At 51.9% G+C, this 23154-nt stretch overlaps 1 protein-coding gene across 2 annotated transcripts in view; it reads right to left on the minus strand.

The window, feature by feature from the left end:
- Window positions 1–23154, minus strand: part of ZDHHC14 (zinc finger DHHC-type palmitoyltransferase 14) — a 265916-nt gene that overhangs the window by 18846 nt on the left and 223916 nt on the right. For both annotated transcript variants that reach the window (XM_046005509.1, XM_046005508.1), the window contains exons 4-7: window positions 18601–18738; window positions 15270–15318; window positions 3977–4079; window positions 2795–2904 (exon numbers count right to left, since the gene is read on the minus strand). In XM_046005509.1, coding sequence (XP_045861465.1) covers window positions 2795–2904; window positions 3977–4079; window positions 15270–15318; window positions 18601–18738 — 400 coding nt within the window. The remainder of the gene's footprint in view (window positions 1–2794; window positions 2905–3976; window positions 4080–15269; window positions 15319–18600; window positions 18739–23154) is intronic.

Consider the following 23154-nt stretch of genomic DNA (forward strand, 5'->3'; position numbering starts at 1 on the left):
GGCCATGCTCTCCTCTCACCCCAGGGCTATTGCACATGCTGCTCCTGTGTGTCCTCCCCCAGATTCCTTCCCCCAATTCCTACTCATCCTTACAACAGATGACAACTTTGGCCCGCTCCTCTGGGAAGCCCTCCTGGGTGTCCCATGGAACCTGCACCCTGCCCTCTGTCACAGCCGCTCTTTGACTGTGTAGGCTGTGTTCTGTTCAACCTGTCAGTGACAGGATGACTCTTAGCACCGGCCCACCAGGGCCTGACTGATCACACCTTGGGACTTTCTGTCTTTCCAATTTTCCATTCCCTCTGCTAGACTTGTAGGAGGAACCCCTCTCCCAAACCTGGCCATACCCACCCTGCAGCCATGCACAGTCCCGGGGACCCATGCAGGCAACCAAATGTGGGTCTTTGCCCTCATGGTTCCTAGTTCTCAGAGGGAAACATGAAGACATCTTACAAGTGCATCATTACACCGTTTCGGAACACCTTAGGGGAAACTCAGGTACATGAGGTTAGGCACGCTTGTGGTTCGTAGTCCCCACTGCAGAGGCTTGGCTGGGATGCCCATGGAAGGTACTGGCCCTCTTAGGGGCATTGGAGTGGGTGAGGTAGGGCAGAGAGAGAAGGGGCAGAGAAGGCGACAGGAGGGAGAAGCAAAGACAAGCGCTCTCCCCCCGTCATTTCTGTCCAGGGCCAGTTCCGGGAGCCGGTGGGCACCGTGGGAGAGGCCGCCCCCATTTTCCCTGCACGAACCCAGGAACAGGTCATGTGGTTCTGAGGGGAGGCCGTCCTCAAGAAGCGCCCCATCCAGAGGGACTTGGGTTCTGGAAAGAACACAGCCCAGCTCAGCCACAGTAGGAAATTTTATCCAGTCGTGGAAGCGGTGAATTGGGTTGTGATGAGATTTGATATATATGAAATAGTGCCAAAGGCAAATCGAAGAACCGGGAACAAGAAAAGAGATTTGTTCCAAATGGGAGACTTCGAAATTCCTTTCCTGGGTTCAGATGTGTTTCAGATTTGGGGAAGGAGGCCTGTTCCATTGTCCCTTGCCTCTTATGCTCCTCTGAGACCCCTCGCCTGGGCTTCACGGCCTGGCCCCATGATCCACAAATAAATACAAGCCAGCAGGAAGCAAAGCCAATTGTAAAGAAACGAGCATTTCCTGAGGGGTTTTCTGGCCCAAAGAGCCCCAACAGGGATTCCTGGGTGGGTCTGGAGGTCTCTTGGGGAAAGTCTCGCACCTTCCCGGGCATGTCTGATGCGCCAGCCCAAGGCGACCTTCCATCCAGAGTCCTTGGCTGTCCCTGCCTGCAACCCCTCCTCGGAAGAGGCCCCTGAGGGACAGGCCAGGGGGCTCCTGAGGGGCCTCAGTTTGGGGGAAGAGCGGCACAGTAGGCTCCCAAGTTTCTTGGCCCAAACTAGAAAACGATCGACTGCTAATTACCCAGTAGCGCCACTTACATAACCCGGTAAGACGAGGCCTCGGAATATATGCTTGGGTTTCTTTCTGGGGGGAGGGCAACACTCTTACTGCCCTAATGATATTGCAGTGAGCCTGATGATAAAATCGAGTTTGCTTTCCACGAGCACACGTTGGTCATGACTGGCTGTGGAAGTCCAAGCGCAGAGTGGGGCCGCCTCAGAGACTACCCTGGGGCTCTCGTGCAGTCCATTTATGCATTTAGAGGCCAAAAGGGAGGAAGTAGCGTGTTTTGGAAACTTGCTCTAGAGACTCAGAATACGTGCTTAATAAATATATTGGATGATTATCTGATGACTCTGTTGGAAATGCTCTACCTGACAGTCGACTCACAAATAACGAGGAGCCGACGGCATTTTGTACTTGGGTAGCTTCCCCAGGGGGTGGGGGGGCAGCACGCACACCCCACACTCGTGCTCGTTCTGATGCCAGAGGCCTGGGTTTGGATCCTGACCAGGCGGCATTTATTAGCTCGGTGAACACGGGCACATGTTGGAACCTCTCTGGGCCAGTTTCCTCATCCACAAAATGGGGTAGAATAGTGCCTACCTCTTAGGTACAGAGTGAGATTTTAAAAGCTGATACATATAAGGACGCCTGAGCGGCTCAGCTGGTCAGGCGGCAGACTCTTGATTTCGGCTCAGGTCGTGATCTCAGGGTTGTGAGATCGAGCCCTGCGTCGGGCTCCACACGGAGTGCGGAGTCTGCTTGAGACTCTCTCTCCCTCTGCCCTTCCCCCCACTCGGGTGCACGCTCTCTCTCTCTAAATAAATGAAATCTTTAAAAGCTGATACACGAAGAGCACTTAGAGCGGATCGAAGGCTGCTCATGAGCGTCGGCCACTGCCATCCCAGTGCTGGCGCATTACCATCACCACGGAAACTCAGCTCTCCGCACCCATGTCCACAGCTTTCCTAACTGCCTCCTCCATTGCGTCCTGGACCCCCTACTTGGCTAACCACCACTCTCTCTTCATCTCGGATGCTCAAGATGACTCCATAATTAATGGGAGTCACATGCCTCAGTTTCCCCATTTCTATCCTTCAGATATTTTCCTCATCCTTGACAAAAATTCAGTGAAAGAACCAAAAAGATCGCAGGAACAGCACCATAAGCATGGCCAGATCTCTACTGCATTGAGGCCGCGTCTCTGTGGCACAAAGCTGACCACTGGCTTGGCGGTCACCCAGGGGGTGCGATCAAATCCAACAGTGAGTTTGTGGCTGGTCTCTACCTCCCGAGGCCTGCGCTGCCGCACCTAAGTTGTTGGCTTTCCCGAGGTCTGCTAAAGCGCGTGACGCTTTCCGAATCTCACCTCGGAGAGATGGGCCCGCATAGAGCAACACAGCAATTGGTGAAGATGTTCCCGTAGCTGTAGGGATTGTAATTTTCTTTGCCTCTTTTATTTGACCAAGATCCTTTAATCTGAAAGAAAAAGGGAGGCAATAACACCAACGCCACAGCTGAGGTAAACTGGATTGGAGGAAGGCCATAAAGAATGCGAAGTCATCTTTACTCATTTCTTTGCCAGGAGAAACCGAGACACTTTCTCCAGAAAAACAGGCAAATGTTTTTTTCTCTCTAATGTGAACCAAACCTGGGTCACATTAGAGAGAAAGTCACATTCTTTGGGGGTAATAATCTCTTGTTTCTATTACATGGCTCCAGAAGGTCAGCTCACATAGCCTGTGGAGGGTTTTTCAGACCCACAGCTGGCGAGCTCAATGGTAGTTAAACGAATGGTGGCCGACGGTTAACACGGCTTCCCTGCCAACTTACAGCCTGGCTGAATCTGGCCTCACAGTGTTGCCCAAATAATCTCACAGATGTGAATATCCACAGCTACCAAATACAAGTAACTGTTAATATTCTCCTCACTCACATATCTCTCCGGGCTTTGAGGCGATCTGACCTAATCTGAGGTAGCTAATGGCGGTACGGACAGAGACTCCCGTCAGAATGTAAATATTCAGAGCAAAGAGGACCAGGAACCTTGCCAACATCATGATTTCTCTTTTTATACCTCTTCTCTGGCCTCATTAAGTAACACACAGGGAATCCCGGACAGAAAGTGAAACTCTGGGTCTCCTCCAGAAACGGAACGGAGGTGTTAGGTTAAACCTGAGAGGTGGATTCATTCATTCACCCCGAGATGTCAGCTAGTCACAGTGACCCTTCGGGGGACGTGTGACAGATTGCTCACAAAACTACTGAAAAGGAAGAGAATCTCCTCCCTCAGCATCTGGAATTGGGTGTCCCTTAGCCGACCTCAGAATCTGACTGATGTGGTCAGAAAGTAGGACAATTCGGAGATCCCCAGCTGGGAATCCCGGAGGCCGATGTATGAAGATGCTTCCACGACACATTCTTGGCTCCCAGAGGTTCACATCTGGACTGGGATGTGCAGAAGGCCTTGGCCCCCAAGCTCTTGTCTCCTTTCCCCTCGCCTCTGGACACAGACGCCCACACCCAGCACCCCGGCCCGCCACGAACTTACGTCTTCATTCGTCGTCTGGTTGGAGCTGATCAGGTACGTGTGGAAACCCGAGAGGCCGACGATAGACCAGACCGAGAAGAAGCACACCACGGCCTCCAGCACAGTGGCCTGGAGTCAAGGAGCAGAACATGGAAGGCTGGGGACTCAGGGTGCCCGAGGAGCCCAGATGACATGAGGTTTGGACGGGAAACACCCACAGACACTCCCTAAGGCCTTTGAGCTTGTCTTGCTTTGCGTCAGGGCCATCCCTAGTCAGAGCAGCATCCTTCAGGCCTGGCAACGTGTCCCCTTCTTCTAACCTCACCTCGTTCATGCCCAGTGAACCGTCGGTGGGCTCCCTGAGCTGTCACATCGACAGCTCTCTCTCTCCCCCAGTCTGGTGTCAAGGGTAGGAGTGAATTGTCACAAAACGACGACTGACAGTCGGGCGCAGGTCTGGAAACTGGTGCCTGTAAGCCTGGGCAGGCCTTCTCGTCATGCTGTCTCTCTCCCTGGTGGTCCCTTCACCCAACCGTGGCTGCCCACCCGCCACCTATGAGTGGGCTTCTGAGCCAGAGTGGCATTGGGGAAAGGGTACTTCTAAGTAAGGGGACTTCTTTCCAGCCCCCTAGCCCACGATGACACATGGGGTCATTTTCAGCTAGTCGACGGGCGCCTGGGAAATGCGGGTGTTCACCAGACAGTGGTGAGGGGAGTCCGGAATCCCGCAAGAAGTGCCATAGCCAGAGGAAAGCGTGGTGTCCCTCAACAGAGGACACAAGTCAACCTAGAGTGTGGCACTTTGGAAGGACTAAAGAATTCTTCTGTCCCATGAATGTTCATGAAATTCTATTTACAAGATATAGATGTTTCGCAGGGAAAAACAAAAATATCCATCTTAGGTCTGGGAGTTGAAATACACACCATGCATCCCCCACTGATAAGTCACAGGCTTGGAGAGAGCAAATTCCCGTGCTTGTTTTATGCTCCCAAGGACAGAAGCCATAGAGTATGCTGTAATAGACCATCATTGATTTTTTTTTTTCCAGGATTGGAAATAATTCTTCTTTAGGCCAGAGAAATGAACACAGTACATCTCTCGAGAAGGGAAACTAAGGCACCGCTTTGGAAAAGCAGGTAGGTATGGACACGTGGGGAGGATGGGCGGGGGTAAGATAGAGATGCAGAGAAGCCGACCCCATCCCAGGGTGGCTACCAGCCCAGGCACCCCCTTTCCTTTCTCCCAGGGTTGTCCGGATGGGGCAACTGGTGATGAGGGGAGGCTTCAGGTGCACCTGGGGACACACGGATGGTGGCCCTCGTAGCAAAGATGGTCTCACTCTCAGCTGTGCCTTCTCACAGGTGGGCGCTCACAGATGCCCCTCCTCCGACCATCCCTCCCCCACTCCCGGGACAGACGGGGCAAGCAAACCCTGTGGGGTCTAAAGGCAGAGGTGAAGCGGAGCCCAGGGAAAATGACGGAGGTAAGCAGTGGGAAGGCTGAGTCAAGAAAAAGTGGGTTGCATTAAGGCAGGTAACCCTGGCAATGGATTTGCGCGTCTGGAAGGAAAAGAAAAGAGCTAGAAAGGTCAGAGAGGAGGGGACCCGTGACACGGAAACAAGCAACGGTCAGGGTGGAGAAGAGAATACAGAACAAAGGCAAAGGACTTATTTGCTGAATAGTACATGAAGAGCCAAACTTCTATCTCAGGAACACTTCGGTGTCGCCAAAAGTTTACAGTCGGGTAGAACGATGGTGGCGTCAGAACAGACACAAATGCTAATGCACGAACCATCTAAAAACAGGCGTGTCCGTGCAGGAGGATCACAGCACTTCAAGTGGCTGCTGCCCAGCTTCTGGCCCGTTTGCAGCGCCACTTAACCTGACCGCTCGACGGGGGCGGCATTGTTCCCGGCGGACATGTAACTTTCAAGGCTTACAGCTCCAAAAATAAGCCTGCAGCTTTCTGTGTTACTATCTCATGAGCTTTAGAGACGTTTTATAAATAGCAGACTGCATGGTTAGCTCAGAGCTGGGTCAGAATGACATGAAGACAAGGCAGGATGCAAGACGCAGCCCCCTGCGCTAGCCCCTCCCGGCGGACGCCCCCCAGCACTGTGTGTGGTAAGGAGCCGTCATCACCATTCATAACGACTTGTGGCTGGTGTTTCTGGCTACGCGGCAGGTGGCACAGCAGAGGCTTCACATGGATGAACTCACCTGATGCTGTCAGTGACCCGGTGAGAAGTGGGATTCCCAATTACCCAATAGGGAAACTGAGGCAGAGAGAAGTTCAGTACTTTGCTTGAGAAATAGTAGACCTGGGGATGGACTCCTGGATGTGGGGCTGGGCCACTAGGACAGAAAAGCCGTGGGCTGGTTCCTTTCCTATCCTGCGGAGGCCCCGATGGCTCTAGGCTGACTGCATCCCATTGGGGGAGGAGGGGACATTCCTTGTCACGGATTTGAGACCCTATGGCAGCCTAAGTAGACCACTCCCCTTCAACTTCACTTTCAGGCAGGGGGACAAATAATTGAACACATCTTCTCACTGACTCGATATCCAGATGGTGAAAATACCTATGCCATGCTAAGATCAGTATCAATTTCTCTTGGGTGTCTGGGTGGCTCAGTCGGTTAAGCATCTGCCTTTGGCTCAGGTCATGATCCCAGGGTCCTGGGATCGAGTCCCGCATCAGGCTCCCTGCTCCGTGGGGAGCCTGCTTCTCCCTTTTCCTCTGCTTCTCATGAATAAATAAAATCTTTAAAAAAATTTCTCTTAAATATAGCAAACCTATTTACTGAGAGTTTTAAAAGAGGAAATGAGGGAAAAAAACATGCCAGTTCCACTGAGAGCTAATTTAGTAAGAGTTGGATGTTTACTGCCTCAGAGATGGCTCCAAATTACAGCAGTTACCACAGCCAGCCTCTGTCTCCCTCTGGCCTCCAGTAAGACAGGGAGCCCCTTGTGTGGCCGGGGTGGGGGAGGCGTTGGCATTCTGTTCTCTGTAGCTTCTAGCCCAGGATGGTGCACATCGAGGTAATCACTAGATGACTGTGGGAATGCAAAAGCCTGGAAAATGCTGATGGGCAGACATCCTCCCACTGGGTTCCCGTGCCATCCCAGGAGCGCTGGCTCGGTGTCTTTCTGTGTGTGCAGCCAGTCCTGCACTGAGGACAGCAGAGGTGGGGAGGGATTCCCTCCCTGCTCAACGGGAGTAGGGGGTCTGTCTGCCCATGAGAGGTAAGCAAGGCGAGAGTCCCTTGCAGATGTGTGGGCGGGGTGTTGGACAGCCTGGCGAGGGCATCTTAGTATCTGGAATATCACAGAATGCGAGAGATCATGGAACCAAAGATTTTTAATCTTCCTGGGTCCCCACTCTTTTCTCATAAAAATATGCACACAGGCTTTTTTTCCCCCCTTATAATTTCAGGAGTTTTGGAAACTCCTCTGATACCTCTCCACAGATACACAGGGACCTCAATTATGAGGTCCTGATTTATTTTAATCCCTTAATTTTATAGCTAGGAAGCTGAGGCCCAGAGGGGTCAAGCCACTTTTAGAAGCTCACACAGCAGTTCACAGTAGAAGAGACCTAGAACTTGGTCTCCACTTCTAGGACAGAAAGAACACTTCCCAGGGCCCCATGCGATGGCAATGTCCCAGGACAGGCTGCCACTTACAGCAGCAAGGCCACCTGTGATCTGGAACCTGACCCATCTGTCCCACAGTCTTGGTCTTCCTTAGCATGTCGCCAGCCATCTTTCCAGTTTCCGCCAATCAGGCTGGCGGTGGTTTTTTTTGCCCAGTGCCAAATCCGGGTAATAGCTTATTTTTAAAAAGTCTGTGTTTCATGTGCGTTTCCTCATTGACCCAAATCCTCTGGGTTCCAGAGTGGCCGGGGAATGCCAGGTCCAGGTGCTGGCTCGGGCCCTTTCCTTCCTGAGCACTGGGTGACCCAGGCTCTGGGCGGCCTACGGGGCTGAGGGTCACTTCTCTCTGCAGCCACAGCCCTCACGAATTTTAATCCGCTTCAGGTCTCGGTTGTGGGTTCTGATGTTTGAATGTAAGAAACAAATGTTCTTGGTCATCTTTTTTTCTCCCCTTAAAAATTACAGTAAACTCGGCAGCGCGCCCTCGCAGGAAGGGTCTCTGTGGAAGGGCGGCCTTCAGCGAAGCTGTCCTCTCTTCTCTAGACTCCGCGTCTATGTCAGCATCGGATGCTTGCGGATATTTGGGGTCAGGAATCTGTCAGCATGTTTTCCACATCTACTGGATGACCCTATACTCCTTAGACGGAGGCGGGAAAACGCAGCTCGTGCCACGGTCACCCGCGCGCCACCCTGCGTCGGGGGTGCAGGCCCTTCACATCCCGGTGATGCGCGTGACAGCTACTGTCCCTGCAATGGCTCACTGGTATGTGCATGGACTCCCAGAATACCATACCCGCAAACACCGACAAGGTCAAGAGCAGTGCTCCTTTTTTAACGCTTGTGTTTCTGACCATTTGAAATCTTTTACAATGAGAGTAGGTTCTTGTAGTACTTGAGTGATTTAAGAAACCCAACGCCATCCTCCCCCACTTTGTGACCTCATGAGACGTAATCTGATGCTGCTTCTTCACGGGACTCCCCCAGTCAGACTGGCCAAGGGCACTGGGAAAGCATCTCCACTCCCTGCACGGACTGTCGAGCAGAAATTGGGGTCACGTGACCCTTCAGTGCCGACTCAGCTGTAAGGGACCTCAGGGCGCCTGTCCTACCGATTTTCCGGGGTCCCTCTGAGGATCCACAGATATTGGGACAGAAGGGTCCGTCCTGAAAGCTGAGTTTAGCAGAGGCTTGTGCTGCCTTCATTAATTTTGCAACGGGCAGGACGGTGTCCCTCCTTCCTGAGAGCGCTGAGCCAACTCCAAGCCTTCTACCGCATTCCATTCGAACAGAACCATGTCCGTTAGGCCACCGGTGCCTTTCAGACCTTGTGCCTCGAAATGAATGCAAACTGGGGCTAAAAAGGCTTTCTGTCAGAGGCCTCCACCCGCATAGGATCAATTACCATTTGATTTAGCAACCACTGGAAACTCTTCCTTTGGGAGCGCCGAACAATAAGTCATGATTAAAAATGACTGTAATCCTTTTAATTGGATGTTAATGCCGTTTCATTGCAACGACCGCTGATCACAGGGCTTCCCTTCTCCGGCTCCTCCTCAAATGACACCGCCCACCCTGGGGTCCTGTCCCTGTGGGGTTCCACCTCGCGGAACCTTGAAGCTGGGGAGCCCAGGGCGTGGCCACGTGGCCCCCCAGGCACCGTGTGACGGGCGCCACTTCCTGTGAGGTTGGAGCTTTGTCACCGCAGGCTCCTAACTTCTTCCTCTTCCCGTATTTCATGCAAGGAACTACAGAGGATCCTGAAGGTATTTCTAGTCTCATGCGGCGGTTCCCGGGGGGGGGGGGGGTCATCACTTAGGTTCTGCTCCTCAGTAGACTACAAATGGGACTCATTTCCCCTGAAACCAGTGCTGGCCGTCTCCCTTTTCTGCTGTGCCCTCTTTCTCCTGGACACCCAGGGCTGAACCCTCAGAGTCTGACCTCCCACCCCGTCCCCTCCCAGCAATACTGATTGGTCTGCCTAGCTGCTGGCTAGGCTGTCCCCTAGTCACTCATTCAATTTCAGGGGCCTTTCCCCTACAAGCATCTCCTCCCTCCTTCCTTGTACTCCCTGCTGCAAGGTGACTGGTGATGTCATTCACCCGGCAAAAATCTAAGCCGGTTCCCCAGCGTCCAGGGGAGGAAGGCAGTCCCACTCCTTCACTGCTAGCCAAGCCCCTCCCTTCCTGGGAGCAGTCACTCCTGACCCCCACCCCCAACTGGGGTTAGCCATCCCGGCCCCCTGCCCCTGCCTACCACGTGTATGAGTCCAAGGGCATCTGTGTGCTTCCACCATGAGGGCAGAAGGCCGGCTGACTGGGAGCCAGCACCCCGCAAACCTTGTTGAGGGAACGAGAACACAAACCCAGCTCCAGCCCTGCATGTTCCCTGCTCTTCCCTGACACGTGCTGAGATTCCCTCCCCCCCACCCAACCTCCAGGCTTTGCTTGGGCTCTCAGCCCTGCTGGGGACCTCTCCCCTCCATGTCCCCTGTTAGCACGCCCCCCCCCAAACTTTCCAAGCCCTGTGCAAACACCACCTGCCAAAGCCTTTCCCGATTCCCCTGCGTGATGCCCTTCTGGAACCCGCCCCCACCCTCCGGCCCCAGCGCAAGCTCTCTATGATTTCTGATGCCACCTAAGATTTATTCCACTTTTTGAGAAATCAGAGTCCGCCAGCAGATCTTCGGCATCACCGAAGAGAAGCATGAACCACCCACCCACCCTCGCTGCTCTGCCCCCTTGGATAGAATGTGCTTCAAAGGTCTGGGCGGCTGGATACTTCTCCATTTTGTAACCCTGGCAGATTTTGCACATAGTGGGTGTTCAGTTAAATGATCTTGAAAGCAACAGATGCCAACTGGACCTCCTCCGCTCGAACCTGCCTGGCCATGGGGATGGAAGACGCAGCGCCATCCTTTGCGGAGAATGCTCTCTTGCCTCTCTCCCTAGAGGTGGCCAGGGGTTCAGGGCACCCAGCCACCACTGCCTCTGCTTCTTTGATGCCCCCCACGAGGGGAGGAAACGGCCCGAGGCCACAGCAGCAGGCACCGGCAGGCAGAGAGGGAGCTGAAGGGAGGGCAGCCCAGGGCTCTGAGGTTAGGGTGGCACAGGCGTCGCGCCCGCTGGGGGAGTGGGGTGCTGCGGTGCTGGCTGGGGGTCCCTCGCCCTCCACATCCTCTTCCTCCTCCGCCTCCGCCGGGCTCCGCTGCACTCAAACTGGACACCACCCTGTCCATGCCACTTCTCGAGGGAGCAGGTGGATTGCTCTCTCCCATGGTTCTGCTGCTGTCCCATGGGCCCGGGGAAGCGCTTCAGGGCATCGGTGTCTCCCTCATTTGCGCCAGTATCTCTGATAAGGTGTCTCGGCTAGTTGCTAATTCACCCTCTGTGCTTCTCCTTTCTCTTGTTTCATCAACGACCCGGCTCTCAGTTGGATCTTCTGCAGTAAATCCACTGAGAGAGAAACCTTTGCCCGTGCCCTGATTTCTCGCCAAGGTATTTTGATATCATGGTCAGGAGATCAGATTGGAGGCCACGGAAAACTTGTAAATTTGAGTTATTCTCTTGCCTGAGAAACCTCGGTATGGTCACATGCAGAGGCAACAGGGGACTTCAGTTCTGCGCTCGGGCAACGCCCCAGAAAACCTCTTGTTCCCGAAGAACTTGGTGCAGGACAGACTCTGGCCCTGTCGGGACTGTGGGACTGGAGACGATGAGCTGAGGGCAGCAGGGCCAGCAGCCAGGGAGCGGTTTCCGTGAGCATGAAATTCACAGATCCATCTCACCCATCAGAAACCGACCACCTCCAAAGAGGCCCAGACTCCCAGGGCCTCAGCGAGGGAAGGGAGCTTGGGAGTATTAACATGATCTGATGCTAGAAGCTTCTACCACACCGGCAGCACGATCCATCATCTTTGGGACCGCCCCTGTCCCTGTGACCTCGTTACTGCCCCGGCGGTGAGCACACCTTCCCCTGCGAGCTGAGCACAGCCCCTCACTGGCACCGCCTGGCCATCCCCGTGCCCCCCCCCCCCCCCCCGAAGCCACACAGGTGTCCACAGGAAAGGCAGGAGCCAGAAATACTAAACAGATAACCGAATGGGAGCCAGCCTGACTTACCACACATACGTTATCACTCCTAACCAGAACTTCGTATTTTCTCAAAAACACATCACAGCCTTATAGACCTAAGGCATACTTTTCCTTCTGGAATACCAATTCATGATAAATCATCAGACCTCAACCCTTCTTAATAAATTCACTTGATAGAAGGGGGGATTCTTCTCCAAAGTAGGTATTTAAAAGAGAGAAGACCCCGTCAGCACCCAGAGCCTGGGGGGAGTCAAACCAACGGGGCGGGGGTTCGGTATTCAATGGTACATACAACCATTTATGTTCTTTGTAACTAAAAACCCAGCACCTCACTTTTTAGCATGGGCAAGTCTGATGTTCCTGAAATTTTCCAGTTTCCGAAAGAGTAAAGATGCTGGCCGGGACTGCTGCTCACACGGCTCCTGTCATCTCCCTGTCTGTCTTGTCCCCGCTGGGCTGCCGTGCTGTCACGTTCCCCTGGGGGCCTGATCTTGGTCCCCGATGTCCTCTGGGAGAGCATCAGACAGACGGAAGGGCACAGACCTTGAGATGGGCAGATCGTCCTGAATTCTCAGGTTGCGGCGGTGCTTCAAAAGCGGAGAGCCGTTTGGGCTGAGGTGGGAGATGTGGGCGGAGGATAGGCGGGAGAGCTTCAAAGTGTAGGAGGGACCCGACCTGCTGCGGCTCTCTCTGAAGAGCAAGGAAGTCCTGAGTCAGAGAACAGAGAAAGGGGCCTTCATCTTACAGCCCACAGATGTGGTCAAGCACCCGAATGAGCCCAAGAAAGGGTTCTCCCCTGGAGCTTCCGGATGAGAGTTGAGGCTGGTGATGCCTTGATTTCAGCGCTGTGGGACCCAGAGCAGAAAGGAGCCAAGCCTGTGGCCTTCTGACCTATGGAACGGCACAGCAATGACTTTATGTTGCTTGAAGCCTCCAAAATACAGCAGGTGCATGCTGGGGTCCCACAATCACAAGCAGGCAGTCGCCGCCATGGGCTCTGACTGGGCCAGGTGGCTGCCGAGCTCCTGACGTGGGGGACATGTCCGGGTGACACGCAAGAAGGGACATACCTCAGCCCCTAGACCCGGCAACATCTGGAAAGGCAGTGGCTGAGATGCCTGCGTGTTTTCAAAATCTGGGCCATAGCAAACTCTTTACTTCTACCTGAGAATGCTATTTGGAGGGAAAACAAGCTAAAATTTGCTCTGAACCTGACAAGAGCATTTCTGTCTTCTTTCCGTGCAAAGTCAGCGGGCCGCTCTTTCCACCAGCAGCATCTGTCTGCTTCCTTTCCTGAAGAATGCAAGGCTCTTGATTATACACAAGAGCACAGCCAAATCATGAGAATAAGCAGACATGTATGCTCTAAAAGAAGGTTCTGGAAGAGACCGCGCGTTGGACATTTTGCCACAAAAGACGCTTCTTTGAAATCGCTCCTGTCACGCATGTAAACAACGTTCTGGTGCTGGGTGTTCTCACTTATAGTTTGTAAAACTGACTTTGTCACCATAGCATGTCAAGTACGGAATGGCTGACTCTGGCAGGTCAACAACTTGAGACACAAAAGGGTTGAATGAAATGACCTTAAACCTCATAACTGTGAGGGTAAGCAGGAATCCAGACCTCGCTCTTTGGTCCTTCCTTGGGATATGATAAGATCCATGCATCGGGAGGTCTGTAACAGATTATCAGGAAGACCCATCAGCAACAGACCAACCATGTACAAGGAGTGCGTGTGCTCTGCTCCAGAGGGACAGCTGTGCCGAAGGGGGTAAGGAGGTGAGCCCCAGGGAGCAGGAGGGAGCCTGCTGTTCCCAGGGATTGGAGCAGCTGAGGTCCCCCAGGTCCCAGGTCAGGCTTTCTCCTCCCCTCCCCATGGAGAAGAGTCCCCGTCACGGATGCCCATTCATTGTCTGGAAAGCTCCACAGACATCTGTACAGGCACACGCTGTCAGAGAAATCACAGGTGCCAGGGACAGAGGAGGGGCGGTGGCTTGCGCTGCCACCCCCTCGAGGCTTCAGAAGGCGTTCCGGCTGCAGCCCAGTCCTCAGTTCTGGTTCTCAGGGGCATTTATAAAACTTCATGAGACCGACATGTTTTCATGATGTAACCAATTTCCTGGACGACAGATGAGTCTCTTCTTCTGGGAAGAAAAGACAAGTCTTGACTGTAAGATATACCCAAGCAATATGTCTTGAAAATAGAAGGGCACAGAGGAGATGATGGTGGAGGGTGTCACCACTGACAGCACTGGGAAGAGGAACAAAGAATGACACTTCCCATGGGACCAGTTCTTAGCGGCCACGGACATCGACAATTTCGATCTCAGGACCACCTTTCCTTCTGGATAACTTCTAGCTAACTCTTGTGTCCCAGGTCCTTCATAGAAGACAGGACGTACCTACAAAATGTATTCTTCAAGTTGGCTTTATAGATCTTCCGTATGCCCCTGCCCCCTTTCTGGGAGATCAGCTGACTATAGACTCTGTACTTGTAACCAACATTCTATGCTTTAAATACAGAAGTACCAAAATGGAGATAATTTACAGAACAAAAATATATACAGGACCACATTTGTTTTCAAAAACTAAATAACACTACACACACACACACACACACACACACACACACACACACCCAGGGACACGAGCTGGTTCATTTTAATAACTAAATGATGTAAATGATAAATGCATCTTAGCAAAGTTCTTCATTCATTGTTTAAGAATCCTCTACCATAAGATGAAGATGACTTTTGGGAGAAATGAGAAGTTCAAGTGCAGTCTACTTGGTTATACGGAGAAGGAAGAGAGGAGGTCCCAGATGGAGCCAGGTCAGTGGGTCCAGGGGGCCAACCCTACACTAATGAATGGGAAATCTAGGGGGACAGGTGAGGCAAGGAGCCCATTCAAGCCCATCATGGGTGAACATCTTTCTTTCAAGAAGTTCAAAATAATGACAGCACGTGCCCATACAAACTGCTTGGCAGGATGGGATCAATCCAAAGGTCTTGAGATTGACCATCTTTCAGTTAGTCCCTTCAAGACTGTGAAAAGGTGTTCTGAGCTTGGGAATAATCTAGGTTATCCAGGCTGCTTGAAGGTGTGCCTAACAGCACTCCCAGAAGGAATCCATAAAGGGGGTCTGAGGAATCCCATCTGGTGACCTCATAGCGAGCAGAGCAGGCCACCCACCCAGGGCGTCTGTAAACACTTCGCATGGACCCCCTGCTCATCAAAATGAAGTCCAATGGAACTTGCCAGCCCTCCTGCCCACACCAACCTGATTTAACACAAATCAATGCATGTTTCTGGAGTGAACAAGGATTTACACTTGGCTTTCTAGTTCGAGAGCACTTCAACTTAATACATGCCAAACAAGTCATGGCCAGGTTCAAACTTTTGGACGCTACTGCTCGTCACGTGAACATAGTTTTTTTGGAAGGAACAAAGGAGAATACGATTTCTGAGAAGAAAAGCGAAGGCACAGAGAAAGAGGTAGTTGAGTAGAAGGTTAGTCCAGTACTTAACACGTTAGCATTGTGGGAACCAGGGCAACCCCAAAGGATATCTTGCAGGACTGTCCTTAAGCGCGTTTAGGAATCCTGTCTGCTGTGAACCTGTGGAAATGAAACCAAAATTTAGTATTCAAATATTCACCTCCAGAGAAACAGCCCTTATGTTGGAAGTTCCCTCATCTACATGAAAATAATAGGTGTCTAAAGATCAATTAAATAATTACATTTTGTTGTGCTATGGCTCCCAGGATGCTGATCGGGGACCGAGATCCAACTCAAGTTATTTAACAAGAAAATGGCAGATTCATAATTAGGCCCAACATCTGCAGGATATTTTTTCAATAAAAGCAGATGGATGTCTGCATACTTTCCCATAAATTATAGTTCTGATTACTCCTTTGTTTTCCTCATTTTAATAGGAAAACAGAATACTGGATGTTATTTTTTTTTCCTCTTCTGTTATGAAAGACTGTTTTTCCAAAGTTCGTTAACGGTTGACCTCGGACATTCTATAAATGAGGCTTCATCTAAAAGATGACTTTATCTGCACCCGGAGTACAACATAGCTCATAAAGTGGCAGTTTATTACTCACTCCTTTAGGAGTGAATTGCTGGTGCAAAAAAATACTTTCTTTAGGGGCTGGAAGAAAGATGCATCTGACAAGAAACATTTTCTCTTTTACATGTTGTCGTCATGGTTTTTAAACACGAAAGCCCAAGCGGAGGAATGCTTGGTGCTCCCATCCCGGAGTGGTTCCTGCTGTGCTGGGTGAAGCTGTGTGTTTGAGGGACATAATCCGGCCTGGAGCAGCAGCGAGAGGAACAGGGAGGATGGACACAGTGTTCCGTGCTGCTGCGGCTGCACGGGGCAGTGAGAGGCAGGGTCCCGCACCCCTCTGTGTAAGAGGGAACTGTGGCCGGCCATGGGAGGGCTAAGTATTTGTCCCCAAGGTCCCGTTTCCTCTGTGCTGTCTTCCCCACTGGCCACCACAGAGGCACAAAGATGTGCCTGGCGCTAGGATGCCCAAAGGTAGGAAGACGAATAAGGAAAGCTTAAGGCTGTCACTCCCATCTCCGTGAGGCCAGGGGGGCAAAACCAGCAAGTGGGCTGGGGCAGATCTTAGAGAAGCAAAATGAGGACACTAAAAGAAATGAATTCTCTTTCCCTACTGAATCTAAACTGGCCTGCTTTCCCGAACTTTCCATTCTCAATGAGGAAGTCTGGCCATCCGCTTCCTCAGACTCTCTGCTACAACAGGATTCTGCCCTGGCTCCCCTTCCTGTCATGGCCCCCAAACCCCTCCTCCCCATCCCCCGGAGCCTGTTACCTGGCAGGGAGAACTCAGGGGACAGTTCTCCAGCTGCTCTCAAAGAGCGTCCTGCCTTGGCCAACGTTTTCAGAATCCTGGGGGATCATGGGAGCCGTGTAAAAACCTGCCCTTCCTGAGAGCACTGAGTGCCGAGCCACGTTGGGGGGAGGTTGTTTGCGGGGGGGGGGGGGGTTGTGGCGGTTGCAGAACAAGAGGAGAGGAAAATCCTTATTTGCTTTTGTTCAACATATTCAGGTAACTTGCAAGCAGATAAATTCTGAATGCTTTTTTGTTTTGTTTTATTTTGATGGGATTAAAATATACAAGCGTAAACGACAGCAAACTCCATTTTGCTGGGTCTGGGGTGAGTAAAACCTGAGGGGAGATAAAGCGCAGTGTACATTCCCAACTGTGGGGGCGGTGGCCAGTTTCACAGTGAGTGTGTGTGTGTGTGTGTGCTCCCAGTTCACGTGAGCAGGTGTGCAAGCAAAAACTGGCCCTTGGTGTCCTGAACACAGGGGCAAGGCCATAAATACGTCCCAATAATACACATAGAAAAGCATTCTGAAATTGCTAAAGATGACCCAAAAATGTCAAGTTTAAATTCTATTTTTTAAAGTCCTAAATGTACTGCAGTCTCAGTGTTTATTTCTTCTCGAGTCATTTCTGATTCTTTTGCCTCTTAAGATGCAGAGAGGACCCTGGCTGCATTTTGGCCATTTTTCAACTCTGAAATGAGAGGGAAAAGGTGCCTCTGCAGGGGCCCCGGGGAGTGTGGAAAGGGCCTCGAACAAATGATCAGCCCCTTCTCGGGAGTGCGCAGGGTCCCGGCCCTCAAGCATAAACTCCCAGCCCGAGTCCCGTTGGCATGAAGGGATTTCAGCCCAAAAAAGGGGACTTAAGTTTTAAAATGCCATGAAAATTTGGGAGATTCTACTTCATGTGCGAATTTGACCAACACATCCATGTGAAATTCTCTACTGCCTCCTTGGCCCAGGCCCCCCGAGCCCCACTAAAAGAGAGGCAGAGAGTGACTCTAGCCTTAGCACGCCATCTGTGGTTTTAGCACTGCCCCACGGCCGTGTTCAGATGCTCCCAGAAACCGGGCAGAAGGGAGCCCTGCATTTGCTAATGGGCGGTTCCACTTCTGGAATGTGGACAAGAGGCACTGCTCGGCTTTAATGTTGCTAACAGCACTGGAATGGAAATTTAAAGGCTTAAGTTGATAGTGCAAAGTCAATTTCCTTCCTTCCCATCATTCCCTGTTGTTGCAAAGTGGATAACCCGGAGTCAAAAGAAATTCAAAGTTATGACCTTCAGAATGGGAAATGAAAAATGTCATTTGCCTAGGCAAATACATACTCATATCCTTAATATCCCAATTTCACTTTTTAATAAAGTTGCTTCCTTCACATGCCAGGGATTTAATAATGGTCAGCAGATAACTGGAAATCTTCTTGATTGTGTATCTTTAGTGTGTGTGTGTGTGTGTGTAAGGAAACCCAGTCTTCATTCCCTAGATGTTGTTTTCTCAGGATGGGGACTGTTCTTACATAAGCCAGTATCATGTTGAAAGCAAAACAAAACTACTGTTTGATGGTTATCATTACAGCATATTATCCTTTGTGCAAAATGTGGGAATGAGTCTTCCAAGGGATCCCTGAGCCAAAGAGAAAGAGAGGCCACTGAGGTTGGAAAGCGTTAAGTATATCAAGGAAAAAAATCTTGTAAGTGAAAAGAGAGCTTGATCTGGGTGATCTGGCAGCTGTGGCTGGAAGGATGAGGAATGGGAGTAGAAGGAACAAGGGGCAGGGAGAAGGGGAGAGAAAGAGGTTGGGGGGTGACAGGGAGGACAGGGAGGGAGGACGGAGAGGGAGGGCAGAGAGGGAGGGACGACAGGGAGGGAGGAAGGGGAGTACACGAAGGGGCTGGCTGGAAGTGAGGAGAAGAACAGGAAGAGGGGAAAAGAGAAGAAAGAGCCCGAAATGATCAAAATACTAACTCAAACTTAAATCAGAAAACCAAAGGCAGGCACATGGTTACATACATAATCTGATTTCGCCAGCATACTTACGAAGAATGACGTGCGTGATAACGAATGCAAATATAAAGACTGTCAGAAAAGACAGAGATAAAATAAACATATAAAAAAATCTGTAGTTTCTTTTCCCCACACAGTTGCCTACCCAGGGACAGTGGTGATCAAACCGTTCTGAAATGAGAGGCAGAAAAAAAAAAAAAAGGAAATCAGTTAATAGTATGTCTTTTTACTCGAGGGAGCCCCTCCCTGCCCCCCAATACTCTGACAATACCATCGACCCTTGAATGGTGCCGGGGTTCGGGGCGCCAGCCTCCGCACAGTTGGACCCCCATCTAACTTTGACCCCCCTGAAATGGAACTACTGATAGCCTTCTGTTGCTTGGAAGCCTCAGCGATCACATACACAGTCGGGTAAAACACGTTTTACACATTATGTTATTACATACTCTACTCTGGCAATAAAGTAAGCTAGAGCAAAGAAAACGTTATGAAGAACGTTGTAAGGAAGAGAGAATACGTTCACAGCACTGCGTTGTGTTTATGGAGGACTGCCTGTGAATCACCCGCCCCACGCGGTCCCGGCCTGTGCTGGTCAAGGTCAACTGCATCACACAACCACATCCGACCGCGTATTTCCAAAGGCACCACTCAGGGAAATGCTTAACACGAAGATGTTTCAAGAACAGAATCATTCTTACAACAGAACTCAGCTGTTTTGAAAAAATGAGGAACACACCTTCCTCTCAAGCAGTAACTTAAAGGAATGGGAACTCAAATTCTCATCATGATGAGAAAAGATTTCCCTCTTCTGTAAACGCCTCCGAGATTCACAGAACAGTCTTCTGTCTTGTGTGCACGCATGCGTGCACGGGGGTGCGTGCGTGCGTGCGAGTAGCCATAGAAAGAGGTCACAGGGGTGGCAGGACAGAGGGGGTCCTCCTCTCGTTCTCACATCCCATAACAACCATTTCCCGAGGGAGGTCTCCACGATTTCAATAGTTGTAGGAAAACTGTATTTTAAAAGTCAAACTGTGATCTTCATGTCCAGTGTAACACCCTGGATTTCTTAGTCCGCAATTCTCAGCTAAGTTACCTGTAAAGGGAAGATGCTCTTACAGGCTTGTTGTGGGCTTACCTAATGTCTGGGAGAGCATTTTTAAAAGTACACGGTGTTTTGTAGTTTGTCGAGAGAAGTCACATGCCTTGATACCCCTGGGCTTGAGCCATTTCTAGGAGGAAAATGACGTTGCCCTCTTTTTTAGAGGAGCAAACTGAGTCCTAGACAGAGGGGAGGAGACCCCTCAGGAGCAGTGGAGCCAGAAGCTGAGGCCAGGTCCCCCCCAATACGCTGGCCCTGGTGCCCCGCGGACGCCCGAGGGTTGACACTGGGCGCTCTAACACTGTCTCCCCCAGAAGCCCGCGGACAAATTCACATCTTCTCACTGCAGGAATTTCACACAAAGTCTGTAATGCCATTGTGATTTGTCCCTCCCCTTGCAAGTCATGGCCAAGAGCTTCTTTTCTCTGCTGCTCAGTGGATCTTCCTTCCAGAAGGACTATGCAGAGTGTCCTACTAACACACTCACCCTGATTAGACCGCCTGCCGCCCATGGGGCCGAAAACACTGCGGGGCGGGGGACACCTTAGCTTTTTACTTGGGGTCTTTTCCAAGCTTATCTTCTATCCAGTTTCCAAATTTTAAATACCTATATGTTTTAAGAACATACAGAGAGGCTTATGGGAGGTGTGACTATGTAAGTAAGCCAGTCCAAAGCCAGGAAAGGCAGAGTGTCCTTTCTTTCTGGTCACCTGCCATAAATCACTCATCTCCCATTTTATGTCTCCTGCAAGCTTGCTTCTTGAAAAGGGCACAAGGGACATCTGGGGACAGTGGTGGTAAAGGAACTGTAATATCCATCCCAGCCCTCAAGGTGCATTACGGAGAAACAGCCAGTGTGAACAGAGGAGCCGACGAGAGATTTCAGAGCTCACTGGCCTAGTGACAAGCTGCTGGACTGTACGAAGCTGACACCTGGGGGAAGGGATCCCTGGTGGCGGTCCCTGTCCCGTGTTAATGTGGGCTGCTGAGCCCACACAGCAGGAAAAGTTAACTCCTGTGCCAAAACCACCTCACTTCTCCCAAGTCACTGGTCTACACAGGCTGCACAAGAAGACGTCTACACAAAGAAAGGCAAAAAGAGGGAAAAAATCTGAACCAACCAGATTTTCCTAAGACTTTGAGTCTGTCATTTTGAGAAGCCTCTTTTTCTTGATCCGTGAGGCTCGAACATGGGAATGGGAGGTGGAGACCGGGGGCACAGGACGACATGCTAGGTTGGAACTTCTGATTCCAGCTGTGAAAGCCGATTTCCAAACCCCAGATACAATGTGGACTGAGCCTCTGCCTCAAGCATCTATCATCGCAGAGGACACCAGGGCTTGGGACGCGTAACTGGCATTGTGACATGGCCCCTCGAAGCACCAGGGTCTTCACAGCCCACGGTAGACCATGGCTAGCGGGGAGGGCGGCTGTTTTGTTTCTAGCTGAGACGTCTTAGCTAAACGGGGACCCTGGTCTTCCTGAGGGAGGCAGAGCAACTGGGGAAGGTGAGGGGCAGGAGACCCTCGCCCATGGCGTCTGGGAGGCTTCCCACGAAGCCAGGAATGGCGGGAACGCCCGGCTCTCCCAGCGCCCTCCTCCCATCCCCCTCCTCCACTTCTCTCTCTGCCCAACTAGCCCGGTGGGCTGCCCGCCGGGGCTCAGCTGGGGCCCCTTCTCCTCTCCATAGATTCTCCACCACGGGGAAGTCTCTCTTCATCCCATCTCCATCCAACCACACACTGGTGATGCCAAAATGGCATGGGCCGCCTTCAACAGGTCCTGTCCGCTCTACCCCCCCTTTTTCCCACAATCATTCATTTTTTGCTTGTGTTTGTCAGCGCTATGCTAAGTCTCTAATACATGTTTGTCAAACGGCGGCATAAACGCTCATACTCCCGAGAGGACGTCCATGCCAGCAAGCGTGTTGCCCAACATCGTGCTCAGTTAGTGCGCAGCAAGGCTGGCACGAAGCCCGCTCCATCTGCCTCCGGGACTCCCGGCCACGAAATGCACGCGGCCCTTCCTGAGTATTCTGCAGGTGCCCGGTGCCGTGCCTGGTGCCATGCCGAGTGCCAGGAAGGAACACAGCAGCAACAACAACACTCCATGGCTTTAAGATGCTCCTCATCTTATTGGATGCGATGTTTTGTATTCAGACTCCAACTTTTCTCACACTCAAGGAGTGAACTCCTCGTTGAGAAAAGCTACTTTAGCATGTCACGGAGTCTGCTCTCTCTCACCAGGGCTGGCAAGCACACCGCTTCCTCCCTTTACGGGTCGGGGATAAAAGCAGGACAAGGGGTGCTCACCCCATCCTGCATGGCTATGTCCGAACACATGTGCCCTCGCTCGGAGTGGAGGAAGCTCGGGGGGCACCTGGGGTTGTTCTGAACAGGAAGACTCCTGTGACTCAGTTTCCAGGGAGAGGAGCAGACAGGAATTGGGTACAGGCGGAGCTGGGGCAAGAGGAAGTGTGCACGACGTGCCCCGGGGGAACCTGTGGGAAGCAGGAACTGCTGGGCGAGAGGTCATCTGGCGGAGGAGAAGGGGGGCCCAACAGCTGGCAAAGCTAGCTGCATGCGTCCCCAACATCTGGGACATTTCGAACAGCTGTCACTAGAGGTCAGTTTGTGTACTTCCCGCAGGGAAAAGTTAAATGGAGTGTCGTCTGGCCTGGGGGTGGTGGTGGCAGTGGCGTGTGGGGTGTTGTGGGAGAGTCTTTAAGAAGAAATGTTTTGGAGCTGCCGCCACAGCCCTTGATTCTCAAGTTCGGACCCTGCCAGAAGAGAGTGGTCTCTACACCGCGGCATTTCTGGAGGGTTCCTTTCCAAAGCACCAGGAGCTATTCCCTGTGCTGTCGCGCTGTCCTGGATCCGTGCTCAGCCTTCCTACGCACGGGAACAGAGTCTGACGGGAGGGGGACAGCCTGGAGGGGCGGGGCTGGGTGCAGACAAACATGGAAGGTTCTCTGAAAGGACGGGAGATCCTCGGAGCTAGCTGGGGCGCCCTGACCTCAGCGCTGTTAGCACCACGCTGCCCTGTAATCATCTGTGGATTGCCCTCCCCTCCTTCCCCAGGTGAGTGTGCAGCAAGAAACCATTTCTAGCCACCCGAACAGCCTGGCAGACACTCAACACACAGGCACCAAGCCAAGGAAGAGATGCCTTTAATGGCTTTTGGTAGGTTTCCAAGCGATCGCTGGTTGCCAGGTGCAGACATGGAATATGCTGGTGAAAGAGAAGATTTTGGGCGAGCCAACCTGAGGAAAAGGCAGGGGTCCGTGAGATCTGAAAGCACTCAGAGAAGCCTGGGGGGGGGGGGGCAGCTGTGGACCAGAGCACCAACTGGACAGTCAGTGTGAGTCATCGCATGGCGAGAAGGGGCCTCTGGCTTCTCCCACTAACAGACGGAGGCGGGGAGGTTTTATCAGAAGCTTCAGAGGACGCCACTGGGAGACCCAGATGCTATGGCTGGGAGGCAGGCCA

Source organism: Meles meles, chromosome 5 (genome assembly GCF_922984935.1).
Source record: "Meles meles chromosome 5, mMelMel3.1 paternal haplotype, whole genome shotgun sequence".
Classification (NCBI taxonomy): Eukaryota; Metazoa; Chordata; class Mammalia; order Carnivora; family Mustelidae; genus Meles; species Meles meles.